A 24,835-nucleotide genomic window follows, 5' to 3' on the forward strand; every position below is an offset into this window, starting at 1 on the left:
GTCAAAGAGTGCTATAGCATTTATAGAGTAATTCGAAAGTCTCAATCACATTTCAGATCATAAATATTATTTTCTCTTACCCTTGTAATGTAAATCGCCAGTAAAACGCGGAAAATTACTCGCCGGCAGGAAGCCGTTAACGAAGCTCTAATCACTTTTTTATTACACATAAAGAACTAATAAATATTATTATAGTTATCATTTACCGCGATACTAATTTTACTTAATTGCATATGACGCGAATTTTCATTGCGCATCTTTTATCGGTTCAGGGGTTGAGCTCTCTTTCCGCGACCTTTCTGGTTAATTGCAGACTCTCTCGTTGCACAAAACGCACAGCTGCATTGTACATAATTGCTTCTTGCTCGACAGATTGTACAGCGACGAAAAAATTCATGTGTAACGAGACACGGTAAACGGTTATAAATGTCCCTGTGTTTTCGAAGAGGAGGAAGCAATAATCGTTTATTAGTCGCTATTAAGATCCGCGCAATCATCGCTAATTTATAATATACACGCAGTCATTGATCATTAACGACCGTTGTAATTTTCGTTCGCCGAGTTCTTGTAATTTATCACATATCTCGTGCATCTTGTACCTAATCTTTATTTTAAGCAATTTATTCAAAACTTAAAGTTTAAGATTTACAAAAGTCTTTTAATTAAAAATTAATTAAAATCATCACAAAGGGTTTTTGAATATATCTCTTATTAGTCTTGTTATCTTTTTCTTTATAAAAATGATTTCAAAGTCGAGAAAAAAAATAAGATCGTATCTTTTCACTATCAGAAATCAATATGAAATATCACAGGAAATTGTTTTAAATGGGACACTTTCTCAGAATCTGGTTATCCGAGCAGGAAAGGCAACACGTGTTATGTGATTTTCGGGAAATCGCGGTAATCCCCGAACCGACGGAGAGCTCGATGCCCGCGAGGAACTCGCGACCATCGTTCCCGCTGCTGAAAGGGGTCCGTTGAATCGATATGTGAGGTTCTCGAGCACGCATGCGAGTATCGGGACGTGGGTGGAACCGTCTCTCACAGCCATCTTGAATTATACGCCATTCTTTCCGGCGTGTGCATTCTCATTTATCTCTCCTTAGTCCTCACGTTTCGTGTATTTATTCAATATTTGTGCATATAAGTTCTATCGTATGGCGCATATTAAAAAGTGATATTTTGCATTCCTTAATGTATGGCTTCCTATTTAATGTAAATACTTTATTGGGTATATAAATAGTTATTTAAAAGAAATAAAGAAAATTTATATATTTCAAAGAGTTGTAAAATTTTATTATGTACTTTTATTAAATTTTTATTTTACGTGAAAAGGAACACGCGCAATTAATTAAATGCGAAGTTTATGGGTTTTTCACTTTCAGTGGAAGCTTAAATTTTCGATTGGTTTTAAGTTTTAAGTAACTTTGCTTTAATAGAAATTTCATTTGTAGTGTCTCTTTCGATATTTTCTACTTGAATATATTTTCTGCTTGCCCACAGAGTAGCGTTCACGAATCGCGCGGTAATCTCTTAATTGTGTTTACTGGGAATATATAGTTGCTAGGTAGATTTCTATTTGCCTACTCTTTCATCTGCGGAATGTGCGCGATGACTTATTTTGCAACATGCAAAAAAATGCATATTGTATGTGAACATCGTTTTTTAACCCTGCATGGCAGTGAAAGAAAAACATGCCTGCGAGTAGCTATATATATAATTAACTGCAGGAAGGAGAGAAACGGAGATTTCATGAACGTGTTTAAGTTGAATGTCACGAATATATTTAACTATTTTTGGTGTGGAACAGGAATAAGAAGTGGAAAGAAAAGCGAACAAACCAGCAAGTCATGCGGATCGATTACTCGGAACAGAACTTGAAAATTTGCATCTATATCGAATTAAATAAGTATCCGTACGAAAATTAATGGCCGTACGACAAGGTTCACGCGAGTGAGCGCGATACAAAATTATATAAATGTATATACGCGCGCGTCGAGTTTAATGGCTTTCGGATAACCGTACTGCGGCAAATCGCGCGGGATAAGAGAAAGTCAATCTATAACGTTGCAGTTCCCGCTGATATAACGAAGAGTTCCGATACGTCGCTCGTCCGCGAGCTGAAATCGGATCGCGAAACACCCGAGAGCGACGTCCGGGAAAAGCTCTCGCGAAGAACGCGCGCATACTATCGGGACACCCTGTACAGCGGTCCAGGCGAAAGTCCGTCGGTAAATCTCTCATGGCGGAAAATCTCCTGGCGCACACGATGCCGATATTCGGCTGGCGATAAATCGCCGATGAACCGTGAACGCGAAAGAGTGGGTCCGACGAGTTCGGGACGTAAATCACGCGCGGCCCGGGAAGAAAAAAAAACGATTGCCGTAATCGTACGCTTAGGATTTTACGGCCGCGACTGGAATTAGAAGTAGACGAGCAGCGGTCGTAAATTCGCATGGATGATGTTCGGTCGAGCGAAGGTTCGCGAATCGTCGAAAGTTGGTCCACAGCAAGTAAAGTAAGTTTTCCTGTTCAGCGGAGCAACCCTTTAAAAATATTTCAAAAATTGCGGTCTGATAGCTTCGCGAAATTTTGTTGATTCGGATTAATACATAAAATTAGCTATCACGAAGCTTTTAACAAATCAGTCTTTCCAATTTCGTTCTTTCTTCTATTTTTGTAATACCTAACAGGAATTAATGTTTAATATAATGAAATGAATTTTTTTACTTCTTATGTAAATCAAGCCCATGTGAGTAATTAATTGAAATAGATTAAAGAAAATATATGCATAGGCAATGAGAAGAAAGATTAGAGATAAAAGAGGATTCATTTCAAGAAATGAGAAACTGTCCGACCACCTACGCCTCGCGATCCATTTCCACTTGTCTCCCTGTAACGAATCTCCGCGCTAACGATTCCCGACGTGAACAGCGAATTCCTCGGTCGGACGACCAAAAATGACGACGGTCGTCGGTCGTAACCCCTCGGCGCGGCGGCGTGTCCATAAATCCTCGGGTTCCGCGCAAGCAACATTTATAACGCTTGCGACACCGCTCGCGGCGTAATCCAAACGGTCCATTGAGCTCCTTCCCTTTCCTCCCGCCCCGCTCCCTCGCCCTCGATGCACCCCGAGGAGCGCGGATGCGGCTGCACCCACGAGGCTCCCATCTATCGTCGTGTCGTTCCCTTCTCCTTCGCCCTCGTGTCACGCGTGCCCTCTCTTCCCTATACACACTTCGCGGCGCCTCGCGAGAGAAAACACACACTGACACACGTATATACACGTGCATGCACGCGATGCACGCCGCGCGAAGCGGAGAGCAAAGGAGAGTGCTCCGCGCGCCGGTCGGAGCTAAGCCGGTCTCACGGTAGTTCTTCGGGGTCAGGGGGCGATATATCTACCTACCTACCTACCTATCGGGCCGGTTGCGCTGCGCTGGAGCCTGCGTGTCGCAAGCGCCTCTCCGTATCCTTCTCCCATCCTTCTATCTCTTTCTCATTCTCGTTACCTCCGTCTACTTTTCCTACTCGACCTTCTTCTTTCACCTCCGCCGACTCACCGCACTCTAACCCGCGCGAGGGAAACCACGCGGGGCAGCAGGCGTGTACACGACTCGTGCGGATAGGATACACTATATCGAGATAATGATAAACCGAGAAGTAAATGCGGAGCTTTTACTGCGAAAACCAATTTCACTTGAGATCGTTATTTATCTCGTTTACAGCCTTGCGTATAGAAATGATATTCTCGGCCGCGTGTAGGGAAAGAGAGAACATTTGAATGTGCGCTTGATTTAATTTACACAAAGGCCTCGCGTTATTATGTAAAAGAAGATGCATCACTTGTTGTTGGAGATGTACTCATGGAGATTTAATGCTTCTGTTGAAGCATTAGATTCTCGTACTTCTCGTCAAAGGCACTGATCAAGGGAATACCATGTAATCAACCGACCTATTAATTTAATTACAGTCTCAAACGGGCATACGAGTAAACATATAATCGATGAAGTTAACCGTAAACGCGCGACGACTAAGAGGATCGAGAAGCGCCTACCATTATATTTAAAATTAAACACCAATGCTAAATGGCGGTAATAAGATCTGCCGGTGTGTCACGTGGGCTACTCTTCAGATTCCTTGAGTGTACGCTGAATAATAGCCGGCGATAAAAGCGGCGAGCGCGTGTGCCGTCATCCTTAACTCCTTCGGAGAAATGGTGATTGTCGGCGCGCGCGCGGCGCGTACACGCACGCGGATTCATCGAATATACATGGTGTTCCAGAGCTATATAGCTCATCTTTTATTTATGGATTCATCAATCAATCTCGAATCATTTCCTTCTTAACGTACGTCCCGAGCATAGTTACCATTTATCAATTCCGAATTTTTTACGCGATTAATATTTTAATACTCAACTCAATTATACCTCTGTTAAGCCTACTTGAAATTGAAGAATGACACCTTACCGTTTGCACCTCTGAAATTCAATTTTCGAAAAGCTCTTTTTTCACGGTGCGATTGAAAGACCAACGATCCTTGATATGTTTAATACAATAAAAAATCGACTCCGAATTAATCTGCGAATAAAAGATGCATGGCTCTTTAGTTCTGCAGCACGCTGTATTTCAAGCATTACTTCGCGGCGGTAAGGCGCATTAACATTAATCTCTTGCTAAATTTAATTAAAGTGAAAGCAGCCTGACATCGAAGGTTCACACGACGCGGTCTCGCCGGACACGTAGCATCTGGTCACTTTCAAAATACGATGTAGATAAAGAAGACGGGTGACTAGCGTTACTTAAGCCGATTCTTTTGTAACTCGCATACGATGTATAACGCACGTGCGTAAATTACGCGTAATCTTATTCGGATGCAAGATGTATGCAAATGCAGCGGGACTCGAGTGCGCGGCATGACGCCTCGTGCATGGAATTGAATTATTATCGTTACTACGATTGATTCATCATCCGACGATTATTACTCCTGACATAGATAAGTCCCGGTGATTTGCCGGCAATTATCGTTCTATCAATCTGCGATCGAGTTGAGACTTTATCGGTAATCCTTACCGTTCACCACTTGTCATTTATCATTGATCGCGTTGATTATGAACAGTTTTTACTGGAGAATTTTGGCGTTCTAATCTCTGTCGTCTAATAATTAACAATTTTCAGTTAGTTTTGGAGCAACATGTATCATATTACAATATGAAAATATAACATGCTAAATAGTGATGACGATATTATATTGTAAATTATATTTTCTAATATAATATTTATAACGTAAAAATTTTATAAATAACTTATGGTGCTACGTCAAAATTCTTTACAATTTCGAGTTCGTATAAGAATATTAAGACAGTCACAGCTGTGTATATGAAATTATCGCATTGTAGACGAAAGTAAATAATGGCGCGACACGTCATCGATGCTTCTTCTATACATTATCGCGCGTTTAAACGAGAGATGACTAAAGGGGCGTGGGGAAGATATTTTATCTACGGACTTTCCTCCGCGGTCGTGCCGCCACGGCCGCGCGATCAATGGACTCATCTCGTATGCGGGCACACCTAATAACGTTCCGTCGCGATGCGTGCGCGAGCGAGCGAGCGTGCGTGAGAGAAAGCGGGGTCCAATATCGTGCGCGGCACATAACCGCGCCGGCCGCGGGGATATCCTCGATTTAAGACCCCATCGTGTTCGCCCACACGACAGAGACGTCCCGCGAGAGGCCCCGCGGGCCCGTCCATCGCGCGCCAGATGCCGGACGATCATAATTAACCCTTTCACTGCTAAGTAAGAGACACCGTCTGCTTTCTGCCACTTTAGATTCAGACGCGAGGCCTATTCCTTACGAAACTGTGACGGACCGGTAAAGTTCGTCCCGGTCTCGAGTAAACTTGATGTAATTTGCGCTCCCTATAGAGCTGGGGACTTGCTCAAGATTATTGCAGCAAATCGTTTTACACACATTTGGCTTTTATGTAGCAGCCGAATCAAATCTAAATTTGGAAGAACTAAATGAATAAACTTTCTCTTTTAAACTTCATTTTGTATTAAATGGAAAAAATGTGTAAGAATTATTGTGATAGAATCTCTCTCTATAAATATGACTGAAAAATAGAAAATTACTGTTCGCCATAGTAGTTCGCCAAAGAGTATAAGAGAATTTATATATTATACTTGAAACGATGTTAAATCTGGAAACAATACTTTTCCGACTTCTCCCTTCGGCGCTGCGGATTATCACAATATTTTAGAATGTGAATGGCGTTAAAATCGAAGTGAGACACCGAGAGAGAGAGAGAGAGAGAGAGCGCGCATCGGGGCTCTCGATATTACACCGCAAAGTATTAATGCAATTTCACTGCAATCGAGTATTTATACATTGTAACGATTGCGCGTTTTTCCATCGCGACGCTCGAGAGAAGGACGCGCGCATTCCTCGCGCGGACATTCTCCTGACGGCCGCCCGATGCGGCACAACGGTCGAGAACTAATCGTTAATGACGGAAAAAACCGATTGTAATCTTTGAAGCGTGTAAGCTCATGTAGAATTGTCCGGATGATTTGCATAATGGGTGAATCTCCCGGGAGTTACTTGGCGATCAGCAACAATATGCCTTTCTCTTTGCCCGCGCAATGCGCGGGCGCTTTAAGATGCGCACGCTTGTCCGCGTGGCTCTTAGAGATAATCCGCTCCACGGTAATTTACCAGTTATGGCAACTAGAATCATTCTAAGGATGAAATTATCCCCGTAGCTACATAAGCGCAAAACGGAATTATAGCTACGATCCTCGCAGCAACGGACCGATCCCCTGATTTAGCAATCTTCAGCAATACACGGCTTCTCTGTCTCCCTCACTCCCTCACTATCCCGCCTCACCCTCTCACCCCGCCATTCTATTCATTTCTCTGCCTATCCACAATATTATAGCATGCGGATATAATTTCATGCTGTAACTAAGATTCGTCTAAATCTGTGCACGTGTAAAACGTCTATTCGCACGGTCTTCTTCCATATTCGCGCGGTCGATCGGAGAAAGTCTATATAATGCTTAGCTCAAGAACATATTGCTCAAATCCATTGTTGATACATTTTTTGGTTTGTTTTATATATTTTTTATAATATTTGCCTTTATCAGTCGTGTTAAGTATAGAGTCTCGCGAGAGTAATCCGCACACGACGTTTCTCATGCTTGCATTGAAGTCACCGGGATGCTTCGGGAAATAAGACATTGTCGCGTGACTGCATCTTATATCGAAATTACAATATATATTGCAACGAATTTTATTTATCTGCAATTAACATACATTCAATAATTGATTTACGGTAATACATATAATTAATTTCTCTGTTTCATTGCAGTTACATTTAAATATGAGACAATACATAAGAGCTATATACTTTCGCGCGCGTTCAACCAAATTATTGTTTTATATAAAAAGTATTTTTTTAAATATAAAATAAATAAATGTATCAATCATTAAATATTATCAGAAAATTATACCCCTTTCCTCTTTGCATTTATGTATTTCTCTACTTTCACGAGTAACTAGATTTTTTAATTTTGTTAGAATTCAAATCACAATTCTTATCGTGATAATGTATTCGAATTATATTCGATACATACGTGAGATAAGCGGAAGTCGCCTTCGTCTACGCGCATCTTCGTTTTCCTGGAGCGCAGGCAAGGCCGCGAGATGTGAGGGAAGTCGAAAGAAGGGACCGGTAAAGAAACAGAATGAGAGAGCGGGAGGAAGGAATGTGCGATTGACGAGAGGAAGTCGCGGACAAGCGGCGCGGCGCCGGCGGTACGAAGGAAACGAGCGAGGCGAGCGAGGCGAGTGAGTCGAGCGCGAACGAGCGTGCACGTGGTGGCACGTGGAGAGGCGTGGTTCGTGGGAGGGCCCTGCACACCAGACCGCTGCAATCCACTTGGTACACGGGTGTTCTGCTAAGCCCTACTCTTTTCTCTCGGCCCGTTCGCTACCCTACTCTGTTCCCTGCCTCTCTACTTCCGCACATTCACCCCTGCCTACGGCGCTGCCGCGCGTGTTGGTCGCCGCCGTTTCCATTGCTTCGTGCACGTGGATCCGTTATGCGGCCCGTTGGCGCGCGATCCAGAGTCGAGATGGGAAAACATTTGGAGTCTTTAATAAAAAATTTGGAGCGAAAGATCCGACGGGCTTATAATATCTCTTTGTTTATATTTTTGGAATAATTTGCAAGATAGAAGTTGCGCCACATTTAACTTAATGGAATTAGCGAGTTAAGAAATTAATGTAGGTAACCAATAATTAATCTTATTCCTCTTATTTTCCATAAAATTGTCAATTTAACATTTTAACGCTTTGTAGTAACATCATTAATATAATGTATTTTAAAGTAATTATAGTTATTTACTACATGCACTCGTATTTAGCGCATCTTTTACGATGTACTTCTCTGCTTGCGATATAATCCCTGCTTACTTCCATCATATTTCTCGGAGATAAGACATTGCGAGCAATTGCACATTTCTGCCTTTATGCAATCTTAAATCGTGGATTTTATGGTATCTCCTCGGGCGAAGACTATTAAGTAAATGCCATTTTCGCGCGTAAAAATAATCGCGAACAAGGCACACAACGGCGTTCAATTAACTGTAACTGTAACACAAGTTACGGGTTGACGGTCTCTTGGTATCGGCTAATTTATTGTGTGGCGATAACGACATTGTATTTTATAGCAGCGAGAACATATAAGTGTTTTTAGTTCCCCGAAGCACGCGACTATCAAGAGGTAGTCTCGCTAATTGCATCAGGTCGGTGTTTACGACGCTATTAGTAATCCAGAATTCTCGATTTCAGGAATGGTCCGATCGAGTTGCTTTATTTTCCATTAACAAAAACTTTATTAGACTAGCAACTAGAATTTACGACAACGTATTCTTACCTTTCTTACAGATCAATTAATAGTATAGACTTTCTTTCGACAGATTAATTAACTCGCTAAATACAAATGCATACTTATTCGTGAATATATATTTTTATATATTAAAAATTTAACGATATTAAAGTAATTACTGTAATAATTTATCTGCGAAAAATGTGACTGTGTTTTATATAATTTATTTATGTTATGCGCCCAACAAGTCAATTGCGTGATAATAAAATATCATGTTTGCGCTAGACAATTAGACGAGAAATCTGCATTTACCGCACACCTATGTTTCCCACAGTGCCAGCAAATATCTAAAATAAGCGATTCTCCATACACTAACGCACGTAAATTCCTGTAATTTCAAAGATTCGTTTTCAATAACCCACATCTCTCTATCGATAATCGCACATTTTCACTTCACGCGAGGTTCGGGGGATAATTAACGGGGATTGCCGGAGTCTAACATAACCGATGCTTCATCGGTCGCGGCAAGATAGTGCCGATTTCCTCATTCGCGATTGACGACGGCTTCGCGGATGACAATAAGCTCGTTCCCTCCTCTCACGCGCGCGTTTAATTCATTCTAACAGCCGGTCCATTGTGTCTAATCGTCACTTCTTCCACGCGCACAACACTCCCCTTGCAGAATCGATCGGCGTCACGGTGAAATCGCTTATGACCGATGCCTCGCGATCGCGGTGGGTGGTCCTCGGCGTGGTACGATCGTGAAATTAAATCGAACGCGACTTCGATGCCCGTGACTATCGACGAGTGGCATCTCGATGCGCCGGGACGCCCCGTATCCGGCTGTATCGGATTACTTGCGTATCGAAACCCTTCCTGGTTGGATTCGATAAATCATGCTCTCGTTGACTCTATTCCCGTTGTTTCTTGCAATCAAATAAGTGACTTAAGGCACATAAATGAGAATCATCATTAAAACTGTAATTAAACAACACTGTGAACTTTCTATCGGATTATTTGTTATTCTGATAAAGCTTTCTATATTAATTATTTTGTTATAATACATTTTTATAATTAAAATTAAACTGCAGGAATTACATTATAATTCGGAGAAATTAGTTTTCTTGTTTTGATATTTTTCAGAAATGTAAATTGAAATATAAGTGCGGAATTTCTCTAAGAGAGATTTATAGAATTGCTAAATTTCTTGATTGCCAGCGAACTTTTAATTAGGTACTACTAATTATGCGGAGAAAGCTGCAGTGTCTACTTATCGATGTTCTGTTGCAAAAGCGTGGTCGCTCGTACGAGACTGTCTATATCGCTTGGCCGTCAGGGGATAATATCGCGTAATAATAATCGGGAAGGGAGGTAGGGCGCGTGGTTGTTTGTATAGAACGGGGTTGTAGTATTTTAAATGCCAATGATTTCATGTCTCCCCGGGGTGTTCGAGACCACCCTATATAGGACGTCCCGACGACGCTTCAAGTGCTCAGTCGACGACGAGAATTCACCGATTAATCTGATCCACTGCAAAAATCTCTTGATCGTGCTTGAACGTAGTGAAAGTGATTTCGGAAATTTCTCTCGTTGATGCGCGTGCCGTTAGGCTTGCTTCGATTGGTCATAAACTTTAGAAGATTTAACTAAGAAGTAATAAATACTCGTCGTCGTAATAGTAGAATTTTCTAAGTCGCGGTAATCTATGCAGACATGATCACCATGGATGATGGACATTCGCAGTATCATAGATACTGTACGTATATTCTTCAAATATTCAATCTCTCTCAAAGATTTTGCATCGAAATTTCAGAGTGGACTTGTGTCTTGATGCTGATTTAAAAAATTATGTGTTTGAAATATATGCTTGTTGCCTAGTTTTATTACGCTGATATGAATAAATAAGCATTTAGGGAAAGATTATAAAACACGAAATTGAGAGAAGAATACTTTACGAATTGTGTGCCATGTTGCGAAAGATAACAATATTTCGAAATCGATTTTAAAGCGTGCGGAGATTTAAACGTCGGAGAGTGACCGAGTTGTACTTAATGCGCCGCTCTTGTACCGCGCACCGGAAGTGCAATATGCATGCCACACAGAATGCTAAACATCAATATTAACCGCGTTCTTGCGATGGAAAAAGTGTTCCGTGGCGTATCGTTCGAAATTGACATATCAGAAAGTTTTCTCGCACGAAGAGAAACGAGGTTGCGATCCATTTTTGCCTCTTCGCGCATAATGAATAATGTTAGTCTGTGCTCCATATACTAACATTTAACGATAGACGCGCGTATGCGGCATTATTTATCAACTTACCAGTGTTTCGAAGTCTCTTATTGGAGAAACGTGCATTATATATTACGTATCTTGCACATTTCACGTATATTTAGATAAAGTTGTAAGAAATGTTGACTAAATACTGATTACTAAAAATAATAATTGTAAAATCGGATTTTTGTAATAAAACCTTATTATACTACGCCAATATTAAACGGAATAACAGCCTTCAATAATATCGTTCTTAATTCCTTTTCAATTCCTTCTCGAAATACCTTCTATTTTTACGTCTGCCGTCATTCTCCTTATTTATATTTTTATCAGAATTATTCTTCTTTACTTCAATTTAGCTTAAAATGATATTGATTGCCTAATATAAAAAAATAACCGAGAGTGATCATTTGGGTGTTGCAGGGCAACTGCATTCGCCGAACGGCGACAGCGACAACAGCAACGGTAGCCAACGTGCGGTGGCTGTTATTCGTAGCGAGGTAGAGCAGCAGCAGCAGCAGCAGCAACAACTACATCGCCAACGACAGCAGCAACGTCAAGCGACCGCTACCGTTCCGGTTCTCGCCTGCACTAATCAATCGTCCATCACCACGACTACGACCGCTCTCACAGTGGCATCAAGCATGCTACTTTTGCAGACACAGGTGAGCTCCATTTCCTTATTTCTCTCTCTCTCTCACACACACACACATGATGCATTCTATCTTTAGTTCTCCAATTAAATTTGAATTAAATTTATTAAATTAAAATCAGAATTTGATAAATTGCGAAGACGTTGAAGAAGGTAAGGAAAATGAAGAGTAAAACGAGTATTTTAGTGATAAATAAAATTGAGGGTAAAGTGAAATTTGGGGATCCATAAAATCAGTCGACATTCTAAAATGTCGTCCGCATTGTGAGTCTTGTGATCATAGCTATGTCGATTGAACGGATCGGTTAAGCCTCGCGCTTGCATGTTCACGTGATGCAACACAAGTTGTAATTTTACGTAATAATAATATTCGTCCGTGTAAATGCTCATATTTTATCTCGTCTTTCATAAATAATTCTAAGAAGGTCTTATGAGAAATATGGATATGTAGATAATATTCCTCAAAGAAAGTAAAAAAAAGTCTAGGAATAGCGTGCCGCGCAAGTAATCTCCAGTCGATTTAAAAATAAATTTTTATTACTGTGACATGTACTTTTCCGGTTGAGTTACATAATTTATAGAAATATATAATCTTCGACATTATGTAATTAAAAATTATTTTGATTTGATATAGATATATATAATTTAATGGAATTTATTATTTTGTAAAAAATAATCCTACAAATTACTTAGAAATTCAAGCTCTAAGGTTTATCACTAGTGAGATCTTTTCTTTTCTTCGCAACATTTCCGCGATAACGGATAAACCGTTTCCCTCTTCTCATACATCATTCTCTTATCATACGATTTTTCATATCGCAGCAAAGTAGCGTTATCTATCAACCGTGAAAACCGTGTGGATTATCACTGAAATACTGCCAACCATGCACTTTTTTGGATAAATTTGCCTCTGCGCAACCAGTTTGAAATTATCGTGTCGCGATCTGATTTTATAAATCCAATTCTTATCGATCTCTCGGATTCTGGAATTCCACGATGGTTCCACTTAGGTCCTCGGTAACAAGACTCTCCCACATTCCTACGATCGTCATCTGCACGCATCACGCACAATCTGCATTCCATATACCTGGATGCCGTTCTACCTGTTTCTCTTTTCTTTTCCCTTTTCTCGCGTATCTCCTCTCCGACTTCTTTTCCGTGACGGATGAAAAGACGTCGCGGTCAATTAATCGCTAAAACGAGAATGTGCCCGCGGAATTAGCGGAGCAATAAGAGGTTGTCTCGACAATTTAGCGGGAGAAAATAGAGAGGAGGGGAGGGGTGCTTTTAGGATGCCGTTTAGCAGGCCATTTATTCACGGTCTGGAAGGACGAGGCTTCGATCGCTGGTCCTCGAGGGAGCGATGAGCGAAATGTCAGCTCGAAGCGGAACCGGCACTTGCAAATTGAATATCCACCCTCTTCCACCAGCCCCGTCCTCCTCCTCATCATGCTTTTCTTCACTCCCTACCACAGGATATCCTGCGGTATTTTCATTTTTCGTTCTCGGATTTTGAAATAGATCTTTTTTAATCCAGATCGCGAATTTGTTAATGACGATGTGGATCTCTTTTAGCTACATTTTAGTCATTGAGAAAAATAATTATTATTTCGAACAGTGACTAAATAACGTGCCATTTGCACATTTGCGAGTACCAAAAATGATATTTGAATATCTTTTCTCTTCCTTTAGAATTAAATTGCAAATTTTGAATAAACATTTTTCATGGAACTGTTTGATTTTAATCATATTCTTATTTTTTTGTAACTTATAATTGAGAGAACGCAATAGTTATGCGAAATAAATCAAATCCATTTCGCAAGCGAAGAGGGAAAGCATTATCATATGATTACACCAATCGCTTCGAGCGTCGTACTGACGTGATAAATCTCCGTCGTTAATTTTGTCCGCAGTTTGAAAATTTTACGGCCGATTGAGTAATTCATTAGAGTATCTCAGCGTACATAATTTCTTGTCGAGTCGATCTACGAAGTGTATCAATACAGATCGTCGTTTATTATTATCCTATTGCCGCGCGAATATTTAATCGCGAGCTGGTATAGTGTTTTACCGCCTATATCGACTATCGACTATCAATGATTGAAGTGGGTCGGGGAATGAGAGAGGAGAGCAGGGAGGGAGGGGGGGGGGAGAGAGAGAGAGAGAGAGAGAGAGAGAGAGAGAGAGGCTCTAAGTCTCTATCGAGCGCTAGCTTACAGACAACACGCGATACGAGCTTGGCTTGTCCAATCCTCTCTCGAACATCCTCACCGCGCACCTCGATTGTACATCGATGTCTCGACGCTGCGGCTCGCAATTGTGGTCGAACAATGTTTCCGCCATGCAGTTGGGTGCTTCGATTTGCCGCTCGCACGGGCTCTCCGGAGACCGTGACGGCTCCGCCAAAGGAAAACATCATTTAAAACGGCGTTTAAAGTTAATAGTTGAGTCTTGTTTGTTCGGTATGTAATTAGAAAACAAAAAGATTCGCAAAGTTATTGTCGGTATGGTGTTCAAATTGGTTCACGTTACTCGTACGACGCAGGTATTTTTTTTTGTTTGCGTTTTTTTCTATTTTATTATTCAGTTTCCCGGTTTTCTATTCATTTTAGAATCTATACTATTAAAATTTATGATATAAGTTTTTATTGAGAAATTATTAATGTTATGTTACTGAATTATGTGAATTTTTTCTCTCATGTAGCATGAAATTTTTGTTGGATTAATACTATAAATTATTGTTATTACAATAATTACTTTCTCCTTTCACAATATCTCGATAAAATTGCTACTTTATACATGTATTATTTATTATGTTTTATACAATTATGTAATATATTATTATACAATTAACTTTTATATTATTACTGATGATATCGCTTATAAATATGGCCGCAATGTTTCATTGCAGAGTCCCTTCGGCAATTTCGGGGAGTTCCTGAATAGCCCTTATCCGGACACTACGGATGCCGGAAGCTTGCCCGAGGAGTTGGATCCCTTTCCGGAACTGCAACTCGGGAATCCGCAGGGCGTGCCTCCGGTCGACGACTCTGCTCAGTCTCAGCAAAGTGTTCACCATCAGCAGCCATCGCAACCGCCCCCACCCCCGCCACCCCTCCCCGAAGACATCCAAGCTGATTCTCTTAGGTATGCGAATTACCCTTAAACTTTTGACATTCTAACATTGACGATTATAACTTGTTATCAGGATTTCTCCAGTAACACAGCGAGGAAATTATTATCAATATTATAATAAAATCGTTTAAGTTTGTCGACAACAGAGCTTTTGGAGGCTCGTATATAAAAGATTACGGATTTTTGCTTGCAGTCCTACGCCATTGCCGAGCTTCCAGGAGACCTACACGGTGCAGCGATACACCAGGCAGGAGCTCCAGGGCCTCGGCATTAAGATGGACGATGAATGCTATGACAACCCGGTATATTCCTGCACCCCTCATTACCCGACCGAGTTCTCGGCCGCGGTGCCCTATCACGAGCAGCAGCCGCCACAACAGCACCCGCACCATCACCCGCAGCATCATCAGCCGCATCAGGCTCCGCATCATCATCACAGTTACTTCCCCACGGAATCAGCGCCCACCCCGACAACGGCGGTTGTACCGCCCAATCATCGGCAGGACCCATCCTACGGGGTGGCTGTCACCATGCCTATGGTTTACGGGCCACCATCAGCTATTGCTAGCATCGCCACTCCTGTAGTTCCTACCGATCTCTGTCCCAACGTCGATACCAGCGTCGTCATTGGTACCACGCGGCCGCGAAGGGCGTCACTACCCACTCAAAGATCAGAATCAGCAAGGTAAGATTTTTTATGAAATAAATATAATAATTAATAATTTCAAGTCTCATTGCGCTCCTCGTATAAACTAACGACGTTCTAATGTGAGAGAAACAAGAAATTTGCAATGTGCATGATCTTGTATATCTGATCTTTGTTCTAAATTTATTATTTCGTTCACTCGTAATTTCAATTTGCTAAGTCAAATCTATTTACGGAGTACACGGAAACGAAACTCCAGTTTAAAAATTTTAATTCACGTAACTCTGAAGTAATACGACAAGTGAAATTGCCTAAATCAGCACGTAATACAGACTCTTTTCAATTTTGCTGTAAATCTTGGAAAATGAAAGACGCGAGTTCCGGTTTCTGCGTTCACGATTAGCTTGTTTCGAAGACACGACAGTTTTGGAAGAGTTTCCGTTCTGACTAGCGACGGATTATAGATCAATGCGCGTCCTGTGTCGTGTTAACAGTAGTGGGAGCACGGATTCCCCGAAGCCGCGCGGCAGCGGCGGTACCGCAAGTTCCACCGTCAGTTCGCCATCGCCCGGAAGCGGTACCAGTGGCGAACGCGCACCTCCAAGCCCGAGCCAGCTCTGCGCCGTGTGCGGCGACACCGCGGCCTGTCAGCACTACGGTGTACGCACATGCGAGGGCTGCAAGGGCTTCTTCAAGAGGACCGTGCAAAAGGGCTCCAAATATGTATGCTTGGCCGAGAAAGCTTGCCCGGTAGACAAACGCCGACGAAACCGTTGCCAGTTTTGCCGATTCCAGAAGTGCCTGATGGTTGGCATGGTCAAGGAAGTAAGTACATTGTCGCTGCGTTGCGCAAAAAATACGGCAAATTTTTTTTCTTAAATTTGTTACTTTATATAAGATATTATGTTGAGAATTTGTAGATATTTAGGTATATGTGATAAAACAAGCAAACTCTTTGACCTTAAATCAAATGATGAAAATTTAAGTTGAATTAAATGATCGAAGTGTTATACCTACAATTATTAAATTCTGTGCTAAGGGCTACTTTAAAAAACGGCAAAAGTGTTATAACGTGGGCGAGATAATTACGGATGTGAAATAAAATAATTGTGACTTATTTTATTATTTAATTGTCCGATAGGTCGTTAGAACAGATTCTTTGAAAGGCCGTCGAGGTAGGCTGCCTTCAAAGCCCAAGTCACCGCAAGAATCCCCACCGAGTCCGCCGGTCTCTTTGATCACCGCTCTAGTTCGCGCACATCTGGACACAACGCCGGACAAGGCAAGCCTCGATTACTCACAGTACCGGCAACCTAGACCGGGCGACCCTCCGATGACCGAGGCCGAGAAGATCCAACAGTTCTACAATCTATTGACAACCTCGATCGATGTTATCCGAAACTTTGCCGACAAAATCCCCGGGTTCACGGATCTAGTGCGGGAAGATCAGGTGAGCGATCACTTATCACAATGCAGAGATGAATGAGATAAAATCTAGGTCATGACTTAAAAATTTAAAGGATGTCTCGAAAAAAAAATTCCGATTATGTAAAATTTTTGGATAAAAGTCCTGAGATCTTAAGATTTGGACTCATGACAGTTTATCGTTCTTTTTTCTTCGTTTTTTTCTGATTTTGTTTCCGTCTCATTGAGATGTACGCTTTTATTATATCACTGGTCAGATATCAATTCTCGGACGATATCTATTGGGAACTAACGATTACAGAAATCAATAGCTCATACATTTTCTAAAAGGTCAGTCTTGACGAGCTTTTGACGCGGTCAGTTACTCGGCTAACTAGCAGACCGTTCGGTAGGAATGGTAGACATTAATTTGTTAATATGTCGCTATAAACAGAAGAGATTTTGCTATCTCAGATTTGTCGTCGCATCTAAATGAAATTATACGATCATATTATTCCTTTTCTAAAGATGTATTCTGAACTGAATATTGAGAATTGATTAAGTGAAGGGTGTCCAATATCGCGAATAATAAAATATTTTATCTTTAGAATACCCTTTGGTACTTTGCGTCTCACGAACAATGCATTGGCGTATTAATAATTTCATACGACGGAATCTGATTTCAGGAACTGCTCTTCCAATCGGCCAGTCTGGAACTGTTCGTGCTGAGGCTGGCGTACCGCACGAATCCGGACGACACGAAGCTGGTCTTCTGCAACGGCGTCGTCCTCGCGCTGGAGCAATGTCAGCGCAGCTTCGGCGATTGGCTGCACAGCATTCTCGACTTCTGCAAAGCTCTCCACTTCCTGGAGGTCGATATCAGCGCCTTCGCCTGCCTGTGCGCACTCACCCTGGTTACTGGTCAGTACCTCGATTATAATTACCTTGATTTCATGATCGAACGAATTGCCCCACTATTGCGATCTTCGCTATTGTATGTAAATATTAATTATTCTATAGTCCTGTCGTCACGCTGTCGTCTTGCTGGCCATTTCTTTAACGGCGCATTCAATCTTTCTTTATCCAGTTCGGTTTACCTGTGTGCCGGTTATACCGGCCAAGTTAAATAATTAATCCATCGGATCAGTTAATTATTGATGTTCCGACGAAAGGAACGACGATGTTCCTCGTTCGGCACGCGATCCGTTAGCAACCAGACATGCAGGTGTGCGGTTTACAAGCGTGTCCAATCAGAGTTTCCGTGTTTAGATAGCTACGTGTCGAAGGTCGAATGACTGATATTATTGGAGTTTAATTGATTTATCAATGTTTCTTAATCTTGAATGTTAGTGGTGTAGTAATTAAATTTCTAACCCGTAATTATTATCAATATCGGAATTTCTGAAAACGCAAAATTCTATTCTATTTTATTTCTATATTTTCATGGCTTCCGAAAGCAGTGTAAAATTTAAGTTTCTGGAATGGAAATATTATTTACGGAATGTTATTATTGTTCGGTAGATTTTGGTAATTTATGGCAATTCATGGTAATTTTGGCAATTCATGGATTTCGATCATTTTACATCTGGTCTTTGAGAAAACAGCGATCTCATTCAAGCTGATCCGTATACTTTCAGAGAGGTACGGATTGAAGGAGCCGCAGCGCATGGAACAGTTACAGATGAAAATTGTTTCGTCCTTGCGCGACCACGTGACCTATAACGCCGAGGCGCAGAGGAAGTCGCAGTACCTGTCATACCTACTAGGGAAGATACCGGAGCTGAGGAGTCTCTCGGTCCAGGGCCTCCAGCGGATCTTCTACCTCAAGCTGGAGGACCTGGTGCCGGCGCCGCCCCTGATCGAGACGATGTTTGTCGGCAGTTTGCCCTTCTAAACCAAGCCGAGCAGTCTCGCCAGCACATAGAACAATTACTTTCTCCGACCCATGCGGTTGCGTTATCTTCGTTCTAATTGCATCCTTCTTAGTTTGTATTACACGTAGCTTTACTCTCTTCTTACGTGTAACCTCGCGCGATCCCGCGGGTACGTTCGGTTCTCGACGTCCTGATCGGACATCCTCTCGCGTCTCGCGAAGGATATCCTGAAAAGGGCTCGTCGAGCGGGAGGAGCGAGGGAGAGCCATTACTGGTCGTACGAGCGAGCGCGGACGGAAACTGTCCGCGCGAACGCGAACGCTAAACTTAAGGGAAAGTTTGTTGTACGTATGTATGAGCGAGTGAATGTGCATATATGTGAATGCAAGCGGACGTATGCATCATGCGCGAACGTAAGTGTACAGAATGTCTTGACGTAGGTCTCTGCATGCGTGACGTGTCGGGTGGCGGGTGTCACACATCGCCGTTACACTATTAGTAGTAAGTGCACTACTACAGTTGCCGTTGTCGTTGTGCTGCTGCTGCTACTGCTGCTGCTATGGATGGAGGCGCGAGCGAATGACAGACCCGGGCGGAAAAAGAAAGCGGGCGCGAGGCGGGCTGCGGCGATTTCGCTATTCTCCCTTCTAGCTGTAGTAGATTTCGTGCGGATTTGGGTGGACAGGAGAGTAATCCCTCTTTCTCTCCTCGCAAGAAGGCTCTCCGCACGAGTTTTTCTCACTTTTCTACCTAGTTTGTACGAGGCTCTCCGTGCTCGCGCTCGGCTCGCCTCGTCGCTCCCACGATTCATACGCGCGCGACCCGCCACTTCTTGGACACGTGTAATATCTTCGGCAATACCTTGCCCGTCGCGGGGGAAACGCATCGGCGATTCGCAACATATCAGAGCAACGGCGGGAAGGGCGGACGACGCCCGTCCGTCTTGACAGTAGACGTAGGATGTGACTGTCGGTCGCGCTCTCGACGGCCGGACGATGCCGAGTGCAGATGCATCGGTTGCTTGTTCGAATGCATGACAAGAATCGATATAATTCTATGTTACATATATCAAGTTAAGTATATTCTTTTACTTGTTCTTTGTCATTTTATATTGTCGACATATCTGTTCCGATGACATGCGCTTTGCGTTCTCGAAGTTAAATATGATTGAAGGCAATGAGGAATATCGAAATGAGAAATTCGCTGGTGGAAATTGAGATATAAGCGAAAATTGTGAGTTCACGTGCATTTAAAAGCTGCAACGGGTTGCAATATGCGTCCCTCGGGTATCTATGCTAATGGAAAATGAATTTAGGAGTGGCACAATTATTTTATGAGTTTATGGTAAAATGTAGGAAAGTTGAGAATCATTCGACTAGATGTATCTCAATCGTAGTATTTTTATATACACTTTTTACATGTTTTAGATACGTTTTAATAATGTTATTAAAAATTTAAGTATTCCAGATCTCCAGTTATCTCAAATCGTAAGTGTTTACCAGATATTTTTGCAGATATTTTAAATTATGTACACCCAAAAATAATTTCAAGTATCCTCGTTAAAAGCGATCGATTAGAAATTATCAAGTAGAAAGAGTTAGCACATTCTTTATTCTAATTGTTCTATATTCTGATGTCGAGAACGGAATACCGCATATATAAATCGATTTCAGTTTTCAGTGCCTCGCAACGCATTTTAGACATTTTTACCATGGGACCTTCGTAGATTCCACGTGTCCCGCGATTCGTAGAGTTCTTTTTTTCTCTTACGATAACGCACTCGCAAACGAACTCGGCATTGCCAATGCCGTCGTTCGAGCGCCGTCCGAAGCGCATGGTCGATATCGATCGACTCTTTACCACTACTCTTGCGTTTATGTGATTTTAGAGAGTTAAGGCGAACAACCACGGGCCCGTCTCGTTTGGGAAACCGAGACAAGTTGAATTGCAGGACGGCACGGCACGGCGAGACGGGCCCGGCTTAAAGTTACCTATTACGTTATGACATTTACTTTTTTAATCAAACTAACGTAGAGTGTCCTATTTATATACGTATAACGCGCCGCTACTACTACTTAACTACTACAACCTACAACTACTACTTTACTATACCGTTATACTTACTACTACTCATTGATAGCGTTACTACTCTATGGCGTTACTACCACTACTACCACTGTTACCAGCGCTCTACCTTTACTACCACCTTGTGTTACCATTGTCTCGCTACAGTAAGCTTCGCCGTCGTTGTCGTCGTCGTCGTTAAAAATGCCCCTCGTCGCACCAGTATCCTACGATCGACGCGATAGACGGCAGAGGATGCTGATCGAGGCTCTCAAACAGGCGTCCTCGCCGCCAGGATTACCGCAGTCGACATGCATCTCTGTTTTTGATGTATATCTTGATATTTTATCCACGTTCAAGTACCATAAGATAAAGTAAGATTACACATCGGGAAATAACTTCGCTTTGGAGCGAAAAGGGATTTCACGATTATTTTTCACCTATAATGTTGAATATATTTAAATATATTTAAATATAAAAAGTTTAAAGTACTTCTTCATTCGATTTCGCCTTTTATCTTAATTAAAGACATTATTATATATTATTATTAAAATTTTCTATTATTTTGTTATTATTAAAGTTAGTAAATTTTTTTGTATCTTTTTTGTAGCTTTTAAGATTTCTGTTATAATTATAGCTTTTATTTACCGAGAGAGATAACGTCCATGAAAGTAATAGTAAGCTTTAGACTCAACCGCTATGTGGTTGCTTCAGTTAATTATCTTCTTAGACTACGTTAGATAATCCTGAGATCTATTTTTGTTCAGGCGCAGTTACCTTTGCCTGTGTAATCTTACGATAACCACCATCGCCATCGCAACGCGATCCGAGCTTCGTAACACGACAGATCAGGCATTGTCCTTATTACCGCGGTTCACACACACATACATACATCCACACATACACACACACATACATAAAAGAAGACCACATTAATTACCTGTACGTGCACAATAGATATGATAATTACATGTGTATATGTTAATCTAAAGTCGTGTGTATCCGCAAATGTTCGACACTTCGCAGACGTGGCGGAATCAATACCTGGATTCGAATTCGCCTTTTACTTAGCTCTCTGCGATTGTGGTTCCTCGTATTTAAATGTCTTCTGTAGATTTTGTTTAGCGACATCGTTCGCGTGATGTTCTCAATTTGCGATACACGATACAGTGCACGGAAGAACTAATAATAAGAAGTAATCAAATATTCGCGTTCGATTTCTGTCGCTGGAAACGGACCCGGTTTCACCTTCATTCAACTGTTCCGATTCCGAAAGTTTTTGCGATACTTCGGAAAACTTTTCTCAATTCCCTTGTTGCTAACAAATTTAATGCTTTGCGGTCTGAAAAATATAACCATTGTGCGTCAAGATAAATCTAGATTAGCCAAAAATTAATCAGGAAATTAAAGAAAATGATTTTGTTTTTTAATGTAACTTTGTACTCTTCATAAATGCGATCAGCGTATAATAATAACTATGACCAATAATATTTAATTGTCGAGTGCAAATCCATTAAAATAATTTTGGCCGTAAAGGATTAATTAGCAATTGTGGTGCTTGTTAATAAATATTATACAGGAACGGTGTCCTGTGAAAATCCAAAGTTCGCCATATGATAACTATTTGTGACGAAAAATTGAAGATCTGTCTTTTAACTTAAAAAATGTTAAATATTTGTCTGTTTATGGTAATATATTCGTGATAATGTATTGGAAAACAATATTCAGTGTACCTTATATAAATTGCAATGTAATAATAATATATTTATCACACATAGCGAACGCAATGGACATCGTTGCTATTCTGGCAGATATAGACGAAATAACTTTTATATCGCATGTGTATGTGTCACGCGTTTATTGATCACTATGCTATGATTTAAATAATCAATCTCAATGCTCTAATTACTCTTTTTACGAAGGAAAAAATCAATTCCGTTTCCAGCGGGCGTAAAATCCGTTATCGACACGAAAAATACTAAACGCGCAATGGACGACATATCAAGTTCTTCCCCCTTAAAAAAATTGCCATGTAAAAACGTTTTCTCCGTGTACCGAATGATTATTCATTAATATGATTCATTACACGTCCACGTTTGCGGATGGATACGCGTGCAAGTGTTCAAAAGACAAAATGCCCGGTAAGAATGCAAGGTAAACAGGATCCGAGGGTATAAAGGCTTTGAGAGCGACCCTTGCGATCGAAATTAAGATAACGCATGCGAGAGCGTCGGATTCTGCTCCTGTTCGAAGGCATAAATTTCGGAAGAGCTTGTTCTCGCTGGTGAAAAACTAATTCGCGCCACGAAATCGATAGCAATAATATAAGGAGGTTCTTTACGATATCAGACTGATGCCAATGGATTCCGTCAGGATATTTTGTAAAGAGAGGAGTAAGGTGTTTATGAGCTATCGATTGAAGAATGTTAGAGATACAAAATCTTGCCTTTTTAGAATTTTCTAAAAGTGGACACTTTTTGAGAAGCCTCTTTAGCTATGAGAGATCGTAATACAAATATTTCTAGGCATATAGAAACAGTATATTAATCGTTGAGCTTTGAAATATTTACAGAATAACGTCTCCGTAAATGTAAATGTTTCCTTCCGTCCGTTGCGAGGATAAGTATTTGATACGAGCTAGGGCGAATTGTGAGAGAAAATCCCAGGAGATAAAAATAACTAGAAAAAAAAGAAAGATAATTTTGTATTAAAATGATAATAAAATCAGGTAACACATTGGCATCGATCTGCGGCAATACATAATTGACACGGAAATAATTTTTTACATTTGTAAGAAATGACTTTGGCGTAGGAATTGGAATCCTCGAGAACGAGCGCTTTTTGCCTGATATTCGCCTTATCTTCTCCTCATATCAGTCTTCATCTTTAGATGGAACATGTAGAAATCTTCGAACACATAGAAATCGACTTTCTCGCCCGTGCAAATAGCGTTGAGTCCAGAGGTGATTTCGGGAGAGGAGTTATCGGTCGATAGATCGGTAGACAGATCGAGATCGGAATTTCGCAAAGGGCTCGAATAGAACGAAGGAAACCCCGACGAGTTTACGGCCTCCGTTATACGGAAGATGGGGTTTCGCGGGGGGGGGGGGTGCAACGTATTTTTGTTCCTATATATCTTGTCTTAACGAGAGTCCGCGCGAGGCTGATGTCTTCCGCTCCTGATCGACGGAAAATCGTCCCTGGACCCAGCGCTGCGGCGAATTATTTTTTATGAGAAATTGTCATAAAGTGAACAGGCGAGAAAGGAGCAAACACGAGAAAGAGAGGAGCAGGGATAGGAGGGCAAAATCGGATCGTTCGGGCGTGAACAGTAAAGAGATCGTCCTCGACGACGAAATCGTACGAGATTCGTTCCGACATTGTTGTTTAAATCAATTTATCTGTCATTATTGTAACGAAATAACAGTCAATTCCGTTAGGTGTAAATCTCTATCCCTTTTTCCCCGTTTCATCGATGTGTATGCAATAAATGTTCGATCAACAGATTATTTAAATATATCTTCGAAATTTTGTTAATAAATTATTTTCTCGATTGACGTCGTAACTGAATTTATTCGGAGGGCATTATCTATCGCCGATTCGTAAAGCGGCGGACGTTTGTACAGGGTGTTCCGCCGTAAGAACTATACGGAAGTTGTCGGTTCTCCGAGAGCTCAAAATGGAAAGGTAATCATGATGTTATAAAAAATATATAATGTATCATGTAAATTTCTCCTACACTTCCCGAATGAATTTAAAAAATTAGTCTCTCTCTCTAATACTCTTTCTTCGTGTAAGTTGTAAAGCCTTCTTCATGCAAGTTATTAAACTTTCTCTATCATTTGAAGCACAATTCATTTTCCCGATGTAATTTTCATGATTATTGTCAAGAGAAG

The 24,835-nt window shown here is 41.3% G+C and overlaps 1 protein-coding gene across 2 annotated transcripts in view; it reads left to right on the plus strand.

Moving 5' to 3' along the window:
* The window catches only part of LOC112461119 (nuclear receptor subfamily 4 group A member 2), a 64,588-nt gene extending 40,092 nt beyond the window's left edge, over positions 1-24,496 (plus strand). For both annotated transcript variants that reach the window (XM_025026219.1, XM_025026218.1), the window contains exons 2-8: positions 11,588-11,829; positions 14,728-14,963; positions 15,145-15,636; positions 16,092-16,422; positions 16,739-17,047; positions 17,688-17,922; positions 18,639-24,496. In XM_025026219.1, coding sequence (XP_024881987.1) covers positions 11,588-11,829; positions 14,728-14,963; positions 15,145-15,636; positions 16,092-16,422; positions 16,739-17,047; positions 17,688-17,922; positions 18,639-18,895 — 2,102 coding nt within the window. In that variant the 3' untranslated portion in view covers positions 18,896-24,496. The remainder of the gene's footprint in view (positions 1-11,587; positions 11,830-14,727; positions 14,964-15,144; positions 15,637-16,091; positions 16,423-16,738; positions 17,048-17,687; positions 17,923-18,638) is intronic.
* The last annotated feature ends 339 nt before the right edge of the window (positions 24,497-24,835 follow it).

This window comes from Temnothorax curvispinosus, unplaced genomic scaffold, assembly GCF_003070985.1.
Source record: "Temnothorax curvispinosus isolate PA1 unplaced genomic scaffold, ASM307098v1 QBEX01011098.1, whole genome shotgun sequence".
Taxonomy (NCBI): domain Eukaryota; kingdom Metazoa; phylum Arthropoda; class Insecta; order Hymenoptera; family Formicidae; genus Temnothorax; species Temnothorax curvispinosus.